The 18,821-nt window shown below is 34.4% G+C and overlaps 2 protein-coding genes across 2 annotated transcripts; both read right to left on the bottom strand.

Annotated features, from left to right (window-relative positions):
* Positions 1-2,046: 2,046 nt before the first annotated feature.
* On the bottom strand, positions 2,047-4,281 carry LOC149479153 (cytochrome P450 6B2-like). The gene is made up of 2 exons (XM_089709127.1): positions 2,919-4,281; positions 2,047-2,330 (listed from the first exon to the last, which is right to left on the bottom strand). The coding sequence occupies exons 1-2, from the start codon at positions 4,279-4,281 to the stop codon at positions 2,164-2,166; spliced, it is 1,530 nt and encodes a 509-aa protein (XP_089565253.1). The 3' UTR covers positions 2,047-2,163.
* Positions 4,282-14,397: 10,116 nt separating this feature from the next.
* LOC149479152 (cytochrome P450 6B2-like) lies at positions 14,398-16,920 on the bottom strand. The gene is made up of 2 exons (XM_089708845.1): positions 15,530-16,920; positions 14,398-14,997 (listed from the first exon to the last, which is right to left on the bottom strand). Exons 1-2 carry the CDS (start codon positions 16,887-16,889, stop codon positions 14,828-14,830), a joined length of 1,530 nt encoding a protein of 509 aa, XP_089564971.1. The 5' UTR covers positions 16,890-16,920; the 3' UTR covers positions 14,398-14,827.
* Between the last annotated feature and the right edge of the window lie 1,901 nt (positions 16,921-18,821).

Below are 18,821 nucleotides of genomic sequence, written 5' to 3'. Positions count from 1 at the left end.
CGAAAATTTATTTATTCGCAGTTAAAAACTTCATAATTCGTTTAATAACAATATGAAGAAAGTCATAGCAAAGAATTTACGACGGTTCGAGTACTATGGAAAATGTGGATATCTTATATGTATTGAAGAAAAAAATGCGTCTTAAATAAAATAATTTAAGACGCATTTTTTCTTTCTACTATAGTATTATAATTGTTTGTTTTTTAAAAAGCGATCCGCTTAGGCACTCGCCGGCCGCTGCCGCGGCAACGCTCGCTTTGCTCGCTCGGCTCGTGCGTTGTTTATCAAAGTCTAACCTAACCTAACCTAACTGTTTTTTATTGCAAAAACGATTCGCTTCTGGCATTCGCCGGCCGCTGCCACGGCACTAACTTAAATGACATAAAACAAGTTTTTAGAATATTCTGAATTTTAATATTTTATTGACTCTTTATATTTTATACGATCTAGCCAAATGTGGATGGCCAAATCATGAAACGTTGACGATTTAACGATCTGATCAAACTATGTTGGCCATTTCATGAAATACGACCATTTCGTGAAATGATTGATCATATCATGAAATGAGCAAATCTACGATATGGCCACGACATATATACATAAAAAAATATACGTAAAGCTTTTTATAAAGCGCGTCAAAAACAACTCACACACACTTCACTGTGCAAGTGTGCATTTCATAAAGTGAATATCGAGTGCACTATTTACACATGCGTGCTCGTAATTCACCTCGCTAATCGCACGAATATGTAAATGCAATAACTTATGATGGTACCTGTACCATAGAATTCTTAATTGTAATAACGTATTGTACGTACTTGGAAGGTCACTACAGTTCAACCTACCGAGAGATGAAGCTGACGGTCACAATACTACGTATGTTATTATGATTACGTCCTAATGATACGCTTTTCTAAGTACTCTACAAATTTTCAGCTCGTAACAAATAATTGACCAATTTGCGATGGGGGCTACAATTTACAATTTGACAGATTATAAGATGAGACAAAACGTTTTACTTTTTGTAGAGACAAATTAAATTTATGGAAATTTTTAGTATTAGGACTACATGGTACATTATGACTTATGACGTTTAAATTGCGTGCGGTTAATAGTTTCTACCAAGGTTTCTACATAAATAATAATTATTGAACAAATATAATATATACTACCTAGCGTACAACAACTCAAATCCTACTAATATTAAATGTTTGTGAGGATGGAAAAATGGATATTTGTTACTTCTTTTATCACACAATACCTTAAAAGTTAATTAAACGCGACTTTAAACAGAGAGCAAAAGCTTAGAATCATAGTCTGGTCTCTTTCTGTGCACCAAATTTACATTTTCCCTGGCATTTCACATGAATTTCTCGCTATAATTAGTTTCAATACCATATATCTTTTATTAAAAGAAAAATAGTTAAAAAACAACGAATGTAATTTATGAGTGATTTAAAGATTTTATTTATTCACTCATATAGGGACGTTTTATGAAAATCTTCGATAGTAGAGCCACTTCAGTAGAAGAGCAAGTCGCATTTAAGCTACGGCACCTTTAAACATGCCTATTTTAATACTGCTTAGCTTCATCTGTAATTTTTGTTTACTTGTATGTTTATATGTAACCGACTCTTTTTGATGAGATTTTGATACGCTTTAAACTTACAGATTTGACTCAAACTTTGTACACTTATCAACGACCGGTAAATTGTACATTAAGGTTTTACTAATTTATTTTATCTCCTATCCATATTATTATTAAATTGGGGAAATGAGGGGGTAGGTATAGTAATAAAATATACAGATTTATTATAATAGCATTTATATTTATTTCAAAAACTTATGTGTTAATTTTACATTACCAGACATACACCAAAGCACCATGTTACAATAAAATGGTTGTATATAATATTATATCTACTTAATGTTAAGGGAAAATTAAAACTTAAAACAATAATTTGTACATGTGTTTTTCATTACCCTTATGATAAGTTAAAAACTAGCTCTAAATAAAATTAGGAAAGGGTATTTTATACCTCTAATTTCAATTTCACATTTTAAACATAATATATTTTTTTTTCATTTTAAAAATAATTTCAATTTTACATTTTAAATGTTCGGTTACACAAAATTGGCTCTTAATTATTTTGGATTATATTTTTATTGACGTGGAATAAATTTAAGATGAATGCCCGTAGCTGTTTGTGTGGTGATGGGGCGTGCGTCGAATACCAGGGTTTTGGGCGTATGGTCGGCTAACTCCACCCTGCACTTCTTCAGAACGGTGAGAAGACCAGCCGTCATTTGCATCTTGGCGAACCTCATTCCTGAAAAAATATTCTATTAGTTTTTCAACCAATAATCAATACAAGTATCTTAGTTATATGTAACAGAGGATATAATATTTTGAAATTAAAAACTTGAACGGATTTAAAAAACGACTTATTCATTATTTTATTGACCCGATGTTTCACACAATTTCCGTCACGTTAGTCTTTAATTTTAAAATGTATAATACTCGCGTATAATCAAATACAAAGAAATACCTACTAGAGTGATATATAATTAAAATAATACCGATAAAACTTAAACTATTGCCTAGTTAAAAAAATCTAAATTAGCCTAGTTCAAATTGAGACAACATTTGTTAAAGATATAACATATTTTATTGCATCGATTTTTTAGAAGTTTAGATGTTAGTCATTTTTATGTGAAATTTAAAATAAGTTTTTTGAAATTTGCTATAAAATGACAAAAACAGGAATGTGTTTTTTAACTATGTATTCATTGCAATTTACTTATCAATCAATATTCGCCATGATTAATACGGATTAGTATAGGATAGTTATTGCTATATTAAGTGCTACTTATATATTTGATTTTATCTTCTCACGAAATAGTACAGTGTCACTTACCCAAACATATTCTTGGTCCTTCTCCAAATGGCATATAGGTGAATGGTTTAATATTATCCTTCTCTGGGTCCAAAAACCTCTCCGGGCGGAATGTGTCCGGTTCGGGGAAGTTGTTGGGATCTCTGTGCAGGTGGTACACTGGGATGTGGACGCGCATATCTTTGTTCAACACGAGTCCTGAGGGAAGCGTGTAGTCTTCTACCACTTCTCTGGTTAACATCCCGAGCACAGGGTAGAGGCGCAGCGTTTCGTTTATACACGCCTGAAGAAATGGCGTTTCATGAATACATTCGTAGAATAACTTGTTATTTTTCTTATAGTACTCGTCTACTTCAGCAATAGCACGCTCTTGAACTTCTGGATACTTCGCTAATTCGTAAAGCAGATAACTCAAGGTGCCCGAAGAGGTTTCATATCCCGCAGCGAAGAACACCGTGGCTTGAGCACACAGGAGAGCGTTATCAACTTCCACAGTAGTTTTCTTGTCACCGCCCTTTATATTGGCAATACTGTCCCCGGTTATATATTTGTTTTGCTTCAAGCTGAGCATGAGATCCACAAAGTCGTGTCTACCCGAGTCCTTGTAGTCGCGCTGCTCGAACACGTCCACTAGTAGCTTTGAGAAGAAGTCACTGATTTCAGCGGGAAACGCGGTCAGACCTAACTTGTAGAACACCGACGGCCACAGAGCGCGGCCAATATTTCTCCATGCTCTGCTGCTGGACATCTCGAAAATCTTTTGGCCAATACTAAGGAAGGGGTTCCTGGAATCTGTCAAGCATTTTGTGTTCAGCCCAAAAGCGCAAGATCCAATGCAGTCTATCGTGTACCTGGACATCATTAACCTGGCTTCAGTGCTCGGTACTGATGTAGCCTGGTCCAATAATTTTTCGAGAGTTGTGGAACATTCTTCTATCAGATAGAACATTTTCTTCATTTTAGCTGACGAAAAGAGCGGCGTGAAATTTTGTCTGAGTATTTTCCATCTATCTCCGCCAATGAAAAATATGTTCCGCGTAATAACTTCGTTGTCGGTGAATTCTCCGACTTCCCTGCTATTGAAGTAGTAGAAGTCCTTCAACATAATAAGTTTGATGTAATCGGGATCCTTGACGACGAGGGCGGGTTCCGTTCCATAGTAAGTCCCGACGTACGGTTCTTTCGGGAATTTTTTACAAATATCACTCATTACTTGCGGCAAATATGTTTTCAAAAGGAGATAATCTTTGTAATTCCCAAAAAATGTGGTCGGCTCGAGATAGGGCACATTGCGCTTTTTCCAATAATTGTATTTTTTTGTGAATAAATAGTAACATAAAGTTATTATTATAGTGACGAAGGACGCGACTATAAGATAGGCCATTTTGAAGGCAGCTACCGACTGAATGCGAGGCGGCCATGCCATCTACTTATATAGGACAACTTGGAGCCTAATTGAACGTTCGGAACACACAATTTGATTAAAACGTTATTCATTTTTCTCAAGTCATTACAGATAACATTCACTTACAAAAACATTTCAAAATGTATATGCGATTGTTTACAATATTTCATGACATTTTTAAAATATAGCGTTAGGTTAGAGGTAATCAGTTGAATCGATATCAATAGGTCATAGATGCGAATTTTTAATCAAACGGAAAAATGTACATAGGTAATGAATTTTTTTATTCTAGGCAAACACGAAATAGTACCGATATACTACGCACATAACTGGCCATCAATCTGTGAGTTGGAACCTACGTGGTATCTACTATGTGAAGCTCTCTGTTGTAGTATGAACTTTATCTGAATTATTCCATAATTTTTGCGCACTTTGCAAATCTTTTTTGAAGAGCTTGTTATAAAAAATAGACTCGAAATATTAAAAAATATGTATGTAATAGGAAAAACAGTTTTAATTTTAAAAGAACAATATGTGAGGCATCACGAAGTGTGTATACCTATTTGATTGAGCGGGTCCTCGAGCTAGTAGATACTAGACCGCCTGAGGGTTAGCGATCACAACCAGCTATGAATATTTGTAGGCTCTACGACAAATATGTATAAAATTTGTAGTCGTAGAGCCTCTACAAAAGCGTTGTGAGTTACATATGCCTCTACAAAACCTTTATCAGTTTTTTATGGGTTAGAAATAAGAAAAGGATTGTCGACGGGAATAAATATACTGGAAATTACTATTAATTTTTTCCAGTAATAAAAATCCAAAAATATATTTTATTATCATTCATTTATTTATATGTAATTCACTGTACGCAGACTACACTGAGATTTAGTTTTCTTATAGGTACCTATATTTATTAACGGCTTAGGTACAATACGACCAACGTAACTTGGCGGGCCTGAACATAGCCTCTACGAACTTTTGCGCATGTACACTCGTAAAAAAAAGTGTTATAGGCATTTATTTCTTTTAAACTGAAATTCGAATAAAAATTTCCTTATACAGAGACCAAGTACAAATAAAATAAATATCAAAACGCTATGAGACATAAAGCAATAAAAATAACCTAATGAATTCAGGATTCACTCAGCAACTCTTAAAAAAACTTTGTCAACATTTTTTACGCCTTCTTCTTTTTCTTTTTTAAAATACTGCGTTAAATCGTAATTTTCATTTTCGTAATTTTCTCGCCTGGCGATTTAAAACCATATTATGCTTTGGTGGCATCTTTGTTCCCGAATAATACAAAATTCCAAGTAGAATATTCCAAATTATCACTAAAACAAACTTAAACACGAACAAATTTAAACTTAACACTCAACAATATAATAATAACAAATAATAACGATCAACTCAACGAAAACTTTTGTAACCGCCTGTACTCAAGACAGAGATAGCGACACGAACACGACACCAATGTTAACGTGTGACTGAGATACATAATTGCGTACCGAGAATTGCCGAATATGCACGAAGTTATACGACGTAAACAAAAAGGGATGTCCACTATGCGTGTCTGAGGATATTGATTAATCGATTTTTTTTTCAAATCGATTGAAATTGAATTGTGAAATATATTTATATTTAATTTTATAATAGGTTTCAAATATTCTCAATCAGTCCTTATTGTAGTGGTCGTTTATAAATAAATGATATTTAACTAAATCATGTCTTACAACCATGAAAATAAAATGTTATTAGTTTTTTTTGCTATTAAACTCGAAATCTCTTTTACTAACGACAAAATTCAATAAGTTTGTAAAGCTATTTCGTTCAGTATCTCATATAAACAAAAATCAATAAATTTCAAATCGATAAAAATCGATTGCGATATTCGTTCGAATAAAGGGATGATTGTGTTTACATAGAGTCAATCCCTAGCCTAGATCTCCGCCCCGCGCACGCCGCCTCATGCCACCATTTCGTTCCTAAAAAACGTTCGTGCGCAGCCTTCTGCGCGAAGTTCAGGCCCGCCAAGTTACGTTGGCCGTAGTGTACTTAGCTAATATTTCTTCCAGACAACCGGGAATCGATCGATCGATTGACAAAATTATATAATAGAAGGGCAAATCATATTATATAATTTTGTCTACTATATAAAAATAAATCGGGTTTTCCTTCCTGACACTATAACATATTGTAATACTGTGCTATAACTCCAGAACGCACGAACCGATTTCCACGGTTTTGCATTCGTTGGAAAGGTCTCGGGTTCCGTGAGGTTTATATCAAAGAAAAGATGTCTCTGGTGGCGAAACGGAGTTCAGTGACTCAGTGTTTGAAGTCCTCAGAAACTCCTCCGAATGGGCACAATATGCAGAACTAGCTAACCGCCCGCGGCTTCGCCCGCTTTGTCTAATACCTAATAAATTATATATAGAATTTATTAGATATAGAGAAGTAGATATCTACTAAAACCGTGAATCAATAAAATCTTGAATCACTCTATCTATTAAAAAAAACCGCATCAAAATCCGTTGGGTAGTTTCAAAGATTTAAGCATACAAAAGGAAAAAGCGACTTTGTTTTATACTATGTAGTGAAGCTTCAGTAAAGCGAACATCAAAAGTAACTTAATATACTATGTTTATATATGAGACTAGCGGTCCGCCCCGGCTTCGCCCGTGGTAGGTACATATGAAAAATAGATGTTGGCCGATTCTCAGACTTACCCGATATGCACAGAAAATTTCATGAGAATCGGTCCACCCGTTTCGGAGGAGTATGCAGACTAACATTGTGACACGAGAATTTTATATATAAGAAGATATTCTTTTATAATAATATAATTTATACATTAGGAATTTAAATATTACACAAAGGTATATATATCTACAAATTTCTGTACACACAACAACACCTAGAAAAAGAGGTAGGAAAATACACCAATGAAAATAAAATACATACACTTAGTAAAGGAGAAAAAATAAAATGATTTATTCATGTTTATTAATGTGTTAATTGTTTAATGTTTATGCATGACGATTTATCTCAATTTTATATCGGGCAGGAGGTATAGCATCGTATAGGTAAGTGAATAGGGAACCTTAGTAGAAGTTTTAAATAAATAAAGTTAAAAATTATGTACCATTTCTTTCATTAAAAACGTCATCTATAAAATATTGACAGACGTTATAATTATGGGTGGAAACATGAACTTTTATTTCAGGCGTTCGTTACCAAGATTAATTAAGAAGATTACGGGAGTCTCTTAATAAAAAAAAGACGTGTGGCACTCGGGGACTGCCGCGGTAAAGCTATTGCATAGCATGCCTTCAAGCCACACCTCCGAGCCCGTCGGAGTGGGGAGCGTGAGGTTTTTTCGTTACGAAATTTCTCGATTCGGTCCCCGCGCTCAAGGCCCGCGATAGAAGCTATGCAATAGCTTAACAATAACAAAAATATTTCTTTTCAACTAGGTTTTTGTTTAGTGCTTTTGAGTCGATTAGATACAGATAAATAATTAACAAAGCAAGTAGAAAGCATTTTCTTCAGAAAAAGCAATCGTTCATAGCCAAGTTTCTACCTACATAGCACGGCTCAAATCATGTGTTTCATGATCGAATTTCTCGTTCAGGTTCATCGTGAAAAATCACCCAACATCGTGAGTGATTGGAAATGCAGAGACGACAGTTTAAATATTAAGATAGAGACGATTTTTATATTTCAGGTTTTAAATATTGCACTACTTAAAAGTTTGAGCAAGCTTAAAAGTTTTTATGGATTGTGTGATGTTTTAAAGTATGTAATTGTTATCCCTTCTATGGCTTGTAGGCCCTTCGAGAACTTAACTGTTTGCCCATGACTGCACTATAGAGATACAGCCCTGAGCAGTCTGCGGCCGATGTAGGACTATTATTATTATTAGCAAAGACATTGTTAAAATATCTGTTGCGATGTTATCAACATCCCCTAAGTGAATTTACAGAACTAACTCTTTCACAAAATAAATTAATTCGAAAAACCAAAACTATATCATATCACTACATAGTATAAAACAAAGTCGCTTTCCCTGTCCCTATGTCCCTATGTCCCTATGTCCCTTTGTACGCTTAAATCTTTGAAACTACGCAACGGATTTTGATGCGGTTTTTTTTAATAGATAGAGTGATTCAAGAGGAAGGTTTATATGTATAATAAGATCCATTAAGTAGTGGAGAAGTACTGTTATTTTTGAGGTTTCTAATGTGATGTCGTAAAAAATTACATTTATTCCGCTTACATTGCAAACGCAGGCTGAACCCTACGAGTTTTATCAAAATAATGTACTAAGTATTATACACATTGAAAAGGTCTACAGAAAAGTCCGCGATGGTATATGTCTATCTCTTATGGATAACCCACAATAACTTTTTTTTGTCATTTACTTTTTACGACAAAAAATGGCTAATTTTCGAAGCGATTTTAACCAATACAGCATTAATCCTTAACCAATTAAATACCATGGATACATTGTTCATTTAATATAGATCTATATGGCCCTTTACACCGTATGATTTAAGTGAATATTTTCGAAGATATTACAGATTTAAAAATTGCAGGACGTAGCGTTTGCGGCCGCCCGGCTATGTATTTTATACCCGTGCGATGCCGGAGGCCGGAGCGGGCCGCTATATTTTTATACCTATACAACGTTCACAATTTTTCTGTAGTGTATTTAGTATCAGCATTGCACCCGTGCGAAGCCGGGGCGGGTCGCTAGTATCATATAAAGCTGAAGAGTTTGTATGTTTGTTTGAACGCGCTAATCTCAGGAACTACTGGTCCGATTTGAAAAATTCTTTTGGTGTATTTAATAGGTTTAAAAAATATGAAAAACTCAAGATTCACTTGTGATGGAACAGTGACAGTAACCGTAATTTTTTTTCTTTTTTTGGTATAACTTGTATACGTAGTAACTATATTATTATTAGTCTGTGGTATTACTGTATAGACATTTTATTGTTATTACCTTTATAATAGGCCCTCTTCACAAGTGAGGAGAGGTAATCACGATAGTGTAGAGAGCCTAAATGTGTATGTTTGGCCGTCATTGTAGATGTTTTCATAATCGCCGACCGCCGTAATGGCGGCAAACAATGACCATCGTTTGTTGGGCCAACGCTGCCGATTGTCACAGAATAATATTATGTTTTATGTTAATACTAGCGGTCCGCCCCGGCTTCGCCCGTGGTATATGTTTACGTTTTCTCTACATAAGAACCATCCTCGTACTTCAAGGAATATAATAAAAAAAGAATTTTCGAAATCGGTTCAGCCGTTCTCGAGTTATGCGCTTACCAACACATTTTGCGATTCATTTTTATATACAGGGTGTCCCAAAAAGTAGTGATGAACGGAAGCTGGGAGGTAGAGGACCTAGAGGGCTATCCGAATCACCCCCATGTATGTTATGCGATTTTTCGTATTTTCGGAGTTATGACGTTTTTTTCAATTTTTCATTTATCGCTGAGTAGGATGAGATTTTTATTTATGGTGACGTAAATTATTGCGCTAGATGATTGATTTTTTTTGTGTGCTAAGCTGAAAGATAGGCCAATTCAGTATGGTAACATTTACTATCGTTAGATCTTCGAATGGAATAAAAAAAGAATTAAATGCCAAGAAAGATAAAATTACTCAGTATGTTCACCACTTCAAGGGCCCGTAAAAAAATAAAATCACATAAAAAAAGTTTTCCGTTTGTCTTTTAAAAACTTGCTCTATCTATCAGGTAGCTACCCTAAAAATTTCATTTTATTATTCAGAAGGCTTCAATCGAAAAATTGAAATCTAAATGTGGTAAGTGCAAAAATTTTATTAACATGATGATCATTAAAACCAATAAATAGGTGTTTAATTACCAGAAATTTTTAAAATAACCCCGCTGTTGCTGATTGTAAGTGCGACATCACCATAGAAAGTTGTCTTTTAAATGTCTGAATGCCCTTTTATCATTTTTAATGGTTTCTTCTGCTACTATGAATTTCCGGGTTATTTCGTCCAAATTGTGGCATTATCTCAAGTAGCGAGGTCTTTTTAGTATCCCCATTGAAACAAATCAATAGGGTTTAGGTCGAGAGACCGTTCTGCCCACCAGAGACTAAAGAGCAGTAACAGCCCTTTTGTGATTTTTCGTTTTATTAGTGATTCTGAAAGCGGGTTTCTTAAGCTTTCTATTGAATTAACTTACTTATTTCTAAGACTATAAGAATGGTTTTTATTTAACAGTTTTCACTTACTGCAAACGAAAAAAATTAACAATTTGGCGTGATTTCCCAACTAAAATACAGTATAAATTATACTGCAGATTAAATTTTAAGGTTTCATAACTAAAATGCAGTAAGCAATATAATTTTACAGTTCTTTAGATAGTTTTATATTTCTGGAAAAAAATTATAAAAAAAATTAATACGCAGTAAAATTTACCGCCATACAAGCTATTTTTACTGCAAATTAAGAAAATACAATTTATTGTCACGAACTCCCAACTAAAATGCAGTAAAATCAAAGCTTGTCGCATTTTAGTTGTGAATACTTAACATTCTTTTATCATTATAAACTGACTAACACGCAGTAAAATACAGCATTACTGCAGATTAGTTTGGATAGCATAATGACACAGATATGATTATTCCTAGCTAAAGTGCAGTTAATGTTTTAAATACTGCAACTGTGAACTAGCTATTTTTCTTACTGCACTAGTAAATTGAACACTTTTTTCTTAAAAAACTAACTAAAATGCAGTATTTTTTTGACCTTACTGCATGTTAGTTGGGTTTCTTGACAAAATAACTGATCCAAACGCAGTAATAGGGCTTTTTGCTGCATTTTACTAAGTTTAAAATGGTATTTTTTACAAAAAAGGCTATGCAGTAATAGGCACCAAAAAGAATAAATGGCCATAATAAATTCAGTTATTAAGATATATTTTTTTTTATTGCTTTAACGTGTGAACCTATGCCTTTACAACCTTTCTGCATTCAAATTTTTTTGCTTATCATTCTGTTGATTTTTTAAAATCAATTCTTAACTTTAAATTACACACACACACACACACACAAACACACAAACACATATACACACACACACACACACAAACACATACACACACACACACACACGCACAGTCACACACACACAAATACACACACACATTCAAGGCCTAAACACTAAAACACACACATGCATGCCGAAAAAAACAATTTCTACTTTTATTTTTTGTTTGTTATACATTTTTCTTTTTTAATTTTCTTATTGGCATTTCTTGAATATTCTTTGGAAGAGGGCGCTGACTCCTGACATACAGGTTTTTACCTAGTTTGGGAGTCAGAGACTTCAGCATTTAAAAATGTTGTATTCTATTGTCAATAAAGAATTTTTATTTTATTTATTTTTAAATGCGTTTTACTCGAAATCGTGATTTTGCTGTTACTGCACTTTAGTGTATGGTGGGCAGCGTTAGGCTAGGCTTTAAGGCAGGCGTCACCGGCGCATGCGCAGGCTGCAACGACCAATCCATCTTTCAGGGTATCTTTGCCCTTTAGCCTGGCCTCCACGGTCCCCGGACATAAACCCTATTGATTTTTTTTCCGTGGGGATAACTACAAAAACGAGAGACTGCCACAATTTGGACGAAATAACCCGGAAATTCATAGTAGCAAAAGAAACCATTAAAAATGATAAAAGGGCATTCAGTCATTTAAAAGATAACTTTTTACGGTGATGTCGCACTTGCACTGAGCAACAGCGGGGTCATTTTAAAAATTTCTGGTAATTAAACACCATGTTATTGGTTTTAATTTGTTTTTATTAATCATCATATTAATTCAATTTTTGCACTTACCACATTTAGATTTCAATTTTTCGATTGAAGCCTTCTGAATAATAAAATGAAATTTTCATGGTAGCTACATGATAGATAGAGGAAGTTTTTAAAAGCTAAACGGAAAACCTTTTTTATGTGATTTTATTTTTTTACGGGCCCTTGAAGTGGTGAACATACTGGGTAATTTTATCTTTCTTGGCATTTAATTCTTTTTTTTATTCCATTCAAAGATCTAACGATAGCAAATGTTACCATACTGAATTGGCTTTCAGCTTAGCAAGCAAAATAAAATCAAGCATCTAGCGCATTAATTGACGTCACCATGAGTGAAAATATCATCGTACTCGGCGATAGGTGAAAAATTGAAAAAAACGTCATAACTCCGAAAATACAAAAAATCGCATAACATACATGGGGGTGATTCGGATAGCCCTCTAGGTCCTCTACCTCCCAGCTTCCGTTCATCACTACTTTTTGGGACACCCTGTATAAGAAGATGTCACTGTGTAGAGTGCATAATATATAAAAATACAGTAAGAAAAAAAAATATGTGTGTGTCCTAGTGTACACATGTAAGAAGTGAAACTTCTTTATGACCTTATTTTTCAAAAAATAATTTACTATAATATGCAACTTTACAGCAATACGTCGAATCACGCGTGGTAGGGATTAGAAAAAGATGGCGCGTAACGAAAAAATGTCACGCGTAACGAAAAAATGTTACACTAAATTTTTTTCTAACCCCGATAAAGCAGTTTCACTTCAAAAATAGTTATGTAACTTATCGATGTAAAATTATCCCCACATCAGTATAAGTTACAGAGAACGGTACCTAAAAATTGATTTCGTTGTGTTAAATTGAATGAACAATTAAATTTATTTATTTATCTAAACGTGTTTTAGAAGTATTGAAACATCATAATTACTTTAATTTCTTTGAATATATTTATAATTAATATAATATACCTATGACTGACCGGTTGGCTTGGTTGGTGGCCCTGCCTTCCAAGCCAGAGGTCGTGGGTTCGATTCCCACCCGGGGCTTTGTGTGATGAACATAAATGTTTGCTCTGTGTCTGGGAGTTAATTATCTATATAAGTATTTATTTAAAATTATATATGTATGTTTATCAGCCATCTAGTTTCCATAACACAAGCGAAAGCTTAGTATGGGATCATCGTACCGTGTGTGTAATTTGTCCTGAAATTTATATTATTATATACATATATTATTTACCAAAGGCATACATGACCTTCGATTGTACTCTATCTCGCAAGATTAAAAAAAAGTGATTTATTACATACTGCTTTAATTTTAGGGTATTTTATAGCGATCTTATATTTATCAAAACAGTCCTTGGGAAAGGGCGAGGTACGATATTTACTTTGAATACTGTATTGTTGCCCTTATCTTATTTACAGATTATATTTTATCTGGCATTTTACATAGTTAATTTGATACTTAATTCGATGACTTAATTATAACAAAAAGCCCTACTTATCTACTACATATTTTTAATTATATTTATCACAAAATAATAATGTATTATGTACCTATAAAAACTCATAATAAAATTTTAATAACCTTCAATTTCTTTGAATGTATTTATAATTAATATCTGCATTTTTGAAGTGTGAAACTTTATCGGGGTTGGAAAAAAATTTAGTGTATTTTTTCGTTACGCGTGACATTTTTCCGTTACGCACCATCTTTTTCTTATCCCTACCACGCGTGATTCGACGTATTTCTGTAAAGTTGCATATAGTAAATTATTTTTTGAAAAATAAGGTCAAAAAGAAGTTTCACTTCTTACGTGTGTACACTAGTACACGCACACATTTTTATATTTATCCACAATACGTTACACAATTTATTGAAAGTGAGTGAACTTGTGTTTGCATTGGTATATTACTTATAAGTTATAATTATTAACTACTAGCTTTCCGCCCGCGGCTTCGCCCGCGTTTTCAGAGAAAAACCCGTTCCCGTAGGATTTCCGGGATAAAACCTATCCTATGTCCTTTCTCGGGTATCAAAATATATCTATACCAAATTTCATGCAAATTGGTTCAGTAGTTCAGGCGTGATTGAGTAACAGACAGACAGACAGAGTTACTTTCGCATTTATAATATTAGTATGGATTTAATTATAATATAAAATACATCTATTACCTAAGAGCATTTGCATTGTTGGTAAGGTGAATGGAATAGCATTAAAATAAACAGATTTGATTATAATATCAATCACATTTATTAAAACAATCACTAGCCATGTTTCAATTTTACATTATCTACTTTATCCCTCAGAAATTAGGAAAAATCTTGTTTTTCGCAGTTACAATATTTACAATATAAAGTCTGACCGAACGAAGTCTTACAATTCAACGCTTCGTGGCTATTTCCTGATAATACTAAACGACTTTCTACAAATACAAAAACTTACAACGATTTATACAAATGTTTATTATCCTTAAGGCTACGTTATAAAACTTGCCATACGTAAATAAAAAATTTCCATGCATAAATGGAAAGGATTTTTATGCTACTTAGGTTTTGAGACCAATATTATTAAACTAAGTCCGGTTGCAAGGAATTGAAGCCTAATTATCGTTACTTTGGATTATTTTAAAGCATTTTTTCACTATGTCGTAAGTTACTTAGAGTGATCGTGGGATGAATTTAAGATTTATGCCTGAACCTGTCTGCGTGGTGGGGGCACGAGCGTCGAATTCTAGTGTCTTTGGCATATCATCTGCCAACTCCACCCTGCACTTCTTAAAAACGGTGAGAAGACCAGCCGTCATTTGCATCTTGGCGAACCTCATACCTGAAAAAAGAACATTTTATTAGATCTAGGTACAACAAATAAGCAAACTAAAGCGATAAATATACCAAAAGGATATATTAAGTATACTTTAATGAAATGAGTATTCTCTATCTATTATATTATTATTATTTATTTTATTCTTTTATACACGTTTAAGTGTTTACTGTTTATCTTTTAATGGAAGCTCAAACATAGTGTAATTTTCTATCTATTCTTAATAACAATTATTTTGAAATTTACAATATAAATAACTAAAAAAAACGGGTTGCACTCCGGGAGTGCCGGCAGAAGTGAAAACTTGATTATTAACGTTGAGCATGTTTGATATCCATCCGTCTTACGCTTTTTCGATCAGGTCACGTGTCCTGATGCGAGTTTAAGATTTTATACCCAACGCCGCTAAAGAAGTTTTCACTTCAAAAAAAATAAACTTGCAACTATAAAGTAAACAAAATATCTATGAGAATCATTCCTTTTCAAATATGTATCTTTGATTCTTTATAATACTTAAAAATAGTACAATAGCACTTACCCAAGCATATTCTAGGTCCCTCTCCAAATGGCATATAAGTGAACGGCTTAATGGTGTCTGGCTCCAAGAACCTCTCCGGGCGGAATGTATCGGGCTCTGGGAAGTTATTGGGATCTCTGTGCAGGTGGTACACTGGGATGTGGACGCGCAGATCCTTGTTCAACACGAGTCCTGAGGGAAGCGTGTAGTCTTCTACTACCTCCCTGGTTAGCACACCAAGTACGGGGTATAGGCGCAAAGTTTCATTCATAATAGCCTGAAGATACGGTGTTTCATTAACACTCTCGTACGATAACTTGTCATTTTTCTTAAAGTATTCGTCAACTTCAGCAATGGCACGCTCCTGAATTGCTGGGTTCTTTGCTAATTCGTAAAGTGCGAAACTCATGGTGGCTGAAGAGGTTTCGTATCCAGCTGCGAAGAACACCGTCGCCTGGGCAGACAGGAGAGCGTTATCAACTTTCATGGTAGTTTTCTTGTCAACGCCCTTTATGTTCTCAATACTGTCCCCGGTTATATATTTGTTTTGCTTTAAGCTGAGCATCAGATCCACGAAGTCGTGTCTGCCCGAGTCCTTGTACTTGCGCTGCTCGAACACGTTCACTAGCAGCTTTGAGAAGAAAACCCCGATTTCAGAGGGAAAAGCGGTAAAACCTAGCTTGTAGAACACTGACGGCCACAGGGCACGGCCAATGGTTCTCAAAGCTCTGATGTTGTTCATCTCGAAAATCTTTTTGCCAATATGAAGAAAGGGGTTGTTGGGATCGTTGGCTGCCAAGCATTCTGTGTTCAGCCCAAAAACGCAAGATCCAATGCAGTCTATGGTGAACCTGGACATGAGATATCTTGCTTCGGTGCTAGGTACAGTTGGTGCGTCGTCCAATATTTTTTCGAGTACTGTTGCACATTCTTCTATTAGATAGAACATTTTCTTCATTTTAGACGAAGAGAACAGCGGCGTGAAGTTTTGTCTGAGGATCTTCCATCTGTCCCCACTTATGGAAAATATATTCTGTGTAATAATTTCATTGTCGGTGAAGTCTCTGATCTCTCTGCTGTTGAAGTAATAGAAGTCCTTCATCATAATAAGCTTCAGGTATTCAGGGTCCTTGACGATGAGGGCGGGTTCCGTGCCGAAATAAGCACCAACGTACGGCTCATTTGGGAATTTTTTACAAATATCACCGATTACTTTTGGCAAATATGTTTTCAAAAGGAGGTAGTCTTTGTAATTCCCGAAAAACGTGGTAGGCTCGAGATGAGGCACATTCCGTTTTTTCCAATAATCGTACTTCCTTGTAAATAAATAATAACATAATGATAATGTAATCACTAAAAACGCGATTATGAGATATACCATTTTGAAGGCAATTCACGACTGAATGCGAAGCGGTCATATCGTCTACTTATATAGAAGAATATGTACCTAATTGAGCGTTGGGAACTAAGTTTGATTGACGTTGGTGAAGTTTTCTCAAGTCATTATAGATAACATTCACTTACAAAACACTCCGAAGTGTATATCTATATGTATATGAGATTGTTTACAATATGCCAATAATTAATAAACAGTTATTACATGGTTATTACTGACTAGTTCGTCAGGTTCAAGGTTGTATCTAATATCAATAGGTCATAGATGCGAATTTTTAATCAAACAGGAAAATTGATATAATTTTTATTTACAATTGTTATCTGGTATCAGGAAACCCTAAGAGAGAACACGAAAATAAGCCAATGTAAACAATGATAATCATATACAACATATTATATACAACGATAAAACAAAATAGGTATCTTTGAGGTGATTGTTATAAGACACACGAAATATTCCAAAGTATAGATATATACATATTATATATTATTATATATATAAACTAGCGACCCGCCCCGGCTTCGCACGGGTGCAATTATGATATACTAAATACACTACAGAAAACCTGTGAACGTTGTAGCCGGGCGGCCGGTAGGTACCGCCGCAAACGCTACGTCCCGCAATTTTTAAATCTGTAATATCTTCCAAAATATTCACTTAAATCATACGGTGTAAAGGGCCATATAGATCTATATTAAATGAACAATGTATTCAAGGTATTTTATTAGTTAAGGATTAATGATGTATTGGATAAAATCGCATCGAAAATTAGCCATTATTTGTCGTAAAAAGTAAATGACAAAAAAAAGTTATTGTGGGTTATCTATAAGAGATAGACATATACCATCGCGGACTTTTCTATAGACCTTTTCAATGTGTATAATACTTAGTACATTATTTTGATAAAACTCGTAGGATTCAGCCTGCGTTTGCAATGTAAGCGGAAAAAATGTAATTTTTTACGACATCACATTAGAAACCTCAAAAATAACAGTACTTCTCCACTATTTAATGGATGTTATTATACATATAAACCTTCCTCTTGAATCACTCTATCTATTAAAAAAAACCACATCAAAATCCGTTGCGTAGATTCAAAGATTTAAGCGTACAAAGGGACATAGGGACATAAGGACATAGGGACAGGGAAAGCGACTTTGTTTTATACTATGTAGTGATATTTCTGGTCAAATTTCACACACGGCACAATCTGGTCCTATACTAAATAGAGCAAACATCTATGTTCATCACACAAATATTTTCCCTGGGTGGGAATCGAATCCACGACCAATTGCTTGGAAGGCAGGGTCACTACCAACCAAGACAACCGGTCAGCTAAGAAACAGTATATTTATTAAGCTATAAGACGACCAGAAAACACTTTTATTTTACTCATGTTGTAATGTCCTGTGTTAATATTATATGTTGTGATTATTTTAAACATAAATAACATATTTATTCCCCTGGCAACTGACAGCTAACAGACCGAAAACTTCTAATAGGCGAAGAAGATAACTTTAGAAATGGTTCACTCTACTTATATTCTATTGGTTTATTTTGAAAGTAGTATTCTTATAACCAAAATTGTGTCCTCACTTCCTTAAGGATTTTCTTAGTAAAAACGGATTTCTTCGAAGCGATTCGCAGCAACTAAACATAACGTTCTGCCATCTTAAAACATTTTGGCCGAATAAGATGAAGTGTCGTATTTTGATAGCTTATGAACCAAACTTTTAAGTATTGCCAAATTATATAAAGTTAATTTTGGTCTTAATATTTAAATTTAATATTTATTTTGTCCATTACTGGATGCTTGTCCACGACTGGTGCCGTTACCTTAAGGTGATTGCAACGATCTGTTCCCAGCCAATATCCCGCTAGATGGCGCTGAATTCTACATTTCTAGTTTATTTGAGT

Source organism: Colias philodice, chromosome 21, assembly GCF_061535455.1.
Source record: "Colias philodice isolate Cphi_HAF_F1 chromosome 21, ilColPhil1 Martin Lab GWU primary, whole genome shotgun sequence".
Taxonomy (NCBI): Eukaryota; Metazoa; Arthropoda; class Insecta; order Lepidoptera; family Pieridae; genus Colias; species Colias philodice.
Note: the sequence above shows the minus strand (reverse complement) of the source record. Positions and strands in the feature narration are given on the sequence as shown.